This window comes from Sinocyclocheilus grahami, unplaced genomic scaffold (genome assembly GCF_001515645.1).
Source record: "Sinocyclocheilus grahami isolate Dianchi unplaced genomic scaffold, SAMN03320097.WGS_v1.1 scaffold523.1, whole genome shotgun sequence".
NCBI classification, from domain to species: domain Eukaryota; kingdom Metazoa; phylum Chordata; class Actinopteri; order Cypriniformes; family Cyprinidae; genus Sinocyclocheilus; species Sinocyclocheilus grahami.
The window spans coordinates 927067-929367 of record NW_015505702.1 but is presented as its reverse complement, the minus strand read 5'-3'; the positions used below and the strand labels follow the sequence as shown (position 1 = coordinate 929367).

The 2301-nt window shown below is 39.5% G+C and overlaps 2 protein-coding genes across 2 annotated transcripts in view; one reads left to right on the top strand and one right to left on the bottom strand.

Moving 5' to 3' along the window:
• Nucleotides 1–809, bottom strand: part of LOC107555023 (integrator complex subunit 6-like) — a 20073-nt gene extending 19264 nt beyond the window's left edge. The window contains exon 1 of the mRNA XM_016237708.1: nucleotides 720–809. Coding sequence (XP_016093194.1) covers nucleotides 720–809 — 90 coding nt within the window. The remainder of the gene's footprint in view (nucleotides 1–719) is intronic.
• LOC107555022 (WD repeat and FYVE domain-containing protein 2-like) overlaps nucleotides 728–2301 on the top strand; it is an 8917-nt gene continuing 7343 nt past the window's right edge. Inside the window, exon 1 of the mRNA XM_016237707.1 lies at nucleotides 728–1104. Coding sequence (XP_016093193.1) covers nucleotides 968–1104 — 137 coding nt within the window. The 5' untranslated portion in view covers nucleotides 728–967. The remainder of the gene's footprint in view (nucleotides 1105–2301) is intronic.

The following is a 2301-nucleotide window of genomic DNA, read 5'->3' as shown; positions in this document are numbered from 1 at the left end:
TATAAGTTAGAGGATATATAAAAAAGCAAGCCAACCAAAACAACAGCACTGTGCAGATCATGTGCAAGTAATTCTAAATCCTATACATTTCACTGGAGTTATAACCAGTCCATGAAAGCATATACAGAAAATGCACCTGGAAAAGACCAATTGTCATTTGATAGTTTGCCAGTTAGCATTATATGTCAGCTGGTCTAGATATTAACACTCTGGCATGCAACTTTCCCAATTAATATGAGGAACTTAGTTATAAAACCCACAGCCGAATATATGCATAAATTGCATGTCTGTTGGTCACATAAACTGCAAAATGATATATTTTAAAACTAGCAATGGATATAAAACTAGTAGGCTAAAGGAAAATGAAACTAGTAAGGGATGCAGACATTTAGTTTGGCTTTCTTGCAGAGTTGAGAGAATAGTTCTGTGATGCCTGTCTGCACATGATAAGGCCTAAATATAAATAGAACAATTTCCACTCTGTGGTTTTATTGTTGAGAACAAAGTATTCATTAGAAATGTAGAGAAAAAAAGAAAACAATATAGACTTAACTAACATAAAGGATTCGTTTAATTGTTTTCATTGAACAAAAGGCACAACTGTACAAGATTTGGTGCAATGAACCTTTGTACAAATGTCAATGAAATGGAAAAAGAAATGACGTTCAACTTCCGCTTCTACAAATGTGGTATTCGTCGGAGTCAACGCTGCACATTGCAAACGCATGCATCTGCGACTCTTCCAAAAGTCGGATCGTCTGTGTACGTGGAGAGTGAGAGGAGAACACGTGCATGTCTTTAGGGGACATGGCATAGAGATCGTGTTTGAATGTAACCAGAACGGGCTTGTGAGAGGTAATCAGCTGTCCTGCAGCATCCCTGACCGCCTGCAGGTCTATTCACCGACCTGCGCTCAGCGTGTTATGCTGCCGAGAGAGGATTCAGGTGACGCAGAAACTACAGCGCCATGGCAGCAGAGATTCATCCCCGTCCGCAGACACGAAAGCCCGTCCTGTTGAGTAAGATCGAGGGTTTCCAAGATGTGGTGAATACGGCTGTGATCATCCCCAAAGAGGACGGTGTTATCAGCGTATCTCAAGACAGGTCAGCGCACGTATATGGTTACAAACCCACAACAATGACTAGAATTACAATGCACCCAAAACACCTTACGTGTACAGTGATGTTATAAGCAGCACCGGCACATTAATAAATAACTTATAATATAAAATGTATGTGACATGCACAGTCGTTTTTTGTTTAATAAACGATATTCGGAGGACTAAAGTGTAACAATCCCCAGTTATCATCAGAGTGCAAATGGAGGATGATAATAAAGAGGCTTTAATATTCAAAGACGGATCATTTAAGCCGCTGCTATCAATGAATTGTGTTTGCGCGTACTGTAAAGCGAGCATATGCGGATCTTGTGAACGAATCGATGTTTTTAAAGGAATCATTTAGATGAACGAATCAATTTCGTTCACTCAATCGTCCCCTTAGAAGCGCGTGACTACCTTTTCCTGCCTTCAAAAACTGACAGAAACGGAAAAAAAGCATTCAGGTCCGTTCTGTTAAGTATTTCATTAGTAACCTACTGTACAAATACGAACAAATGCGTCCTTTACTGAATAAGTCGCTGGTTTGAATCTGATAGAGATTGAACAAGACTCATTCGCGAAAGAACGAAACAATTTGGTGGTGAATGAGGAACATTTCATTCAATCTCGTTTACAAAAGGAGGGGAAGAGGCAGAAGAACGTATGTGTAAACATTATCAATGACAATACACAAATACAATTACATAGGGTATTTTATTAAGACTCAAAATTTCGTTCTATCATTGTTATGGTTTTTCTATTTGGTTTTCAATGCAGTTCGGCGACACGTACAGTCTGCATTATTGTGAAGATACGTCTCTTGGTAGATGTGTAGGCTTGCAATAAAGAAGAAATTAACCTGTCGTTATCTAAAGTATTGAGTGATGAGCCTAATATGATTGGCTTTGCAATTGCAAGCACGCCTTCTTTCTGTTCATGCAAATAAACAACACCCTGAAAGAGCACGAGAGTTCACGTCAACGTCCACAGCTCCACGACCCCATGACAACTTCCAGAACCAGCCAAGAGAACTGGAAAGATATTTAGTATGCAGTACTGTGGGGAAATATACAATATAAAATAGCAAAGACTTGTTGTGGTGAAAGTGTGAGCCGAGTAAAGAGCACTGTACAGAAATATGTCTCTCTATGTATGTACAACTGCACACACACACACACACACACACACACACACACACACA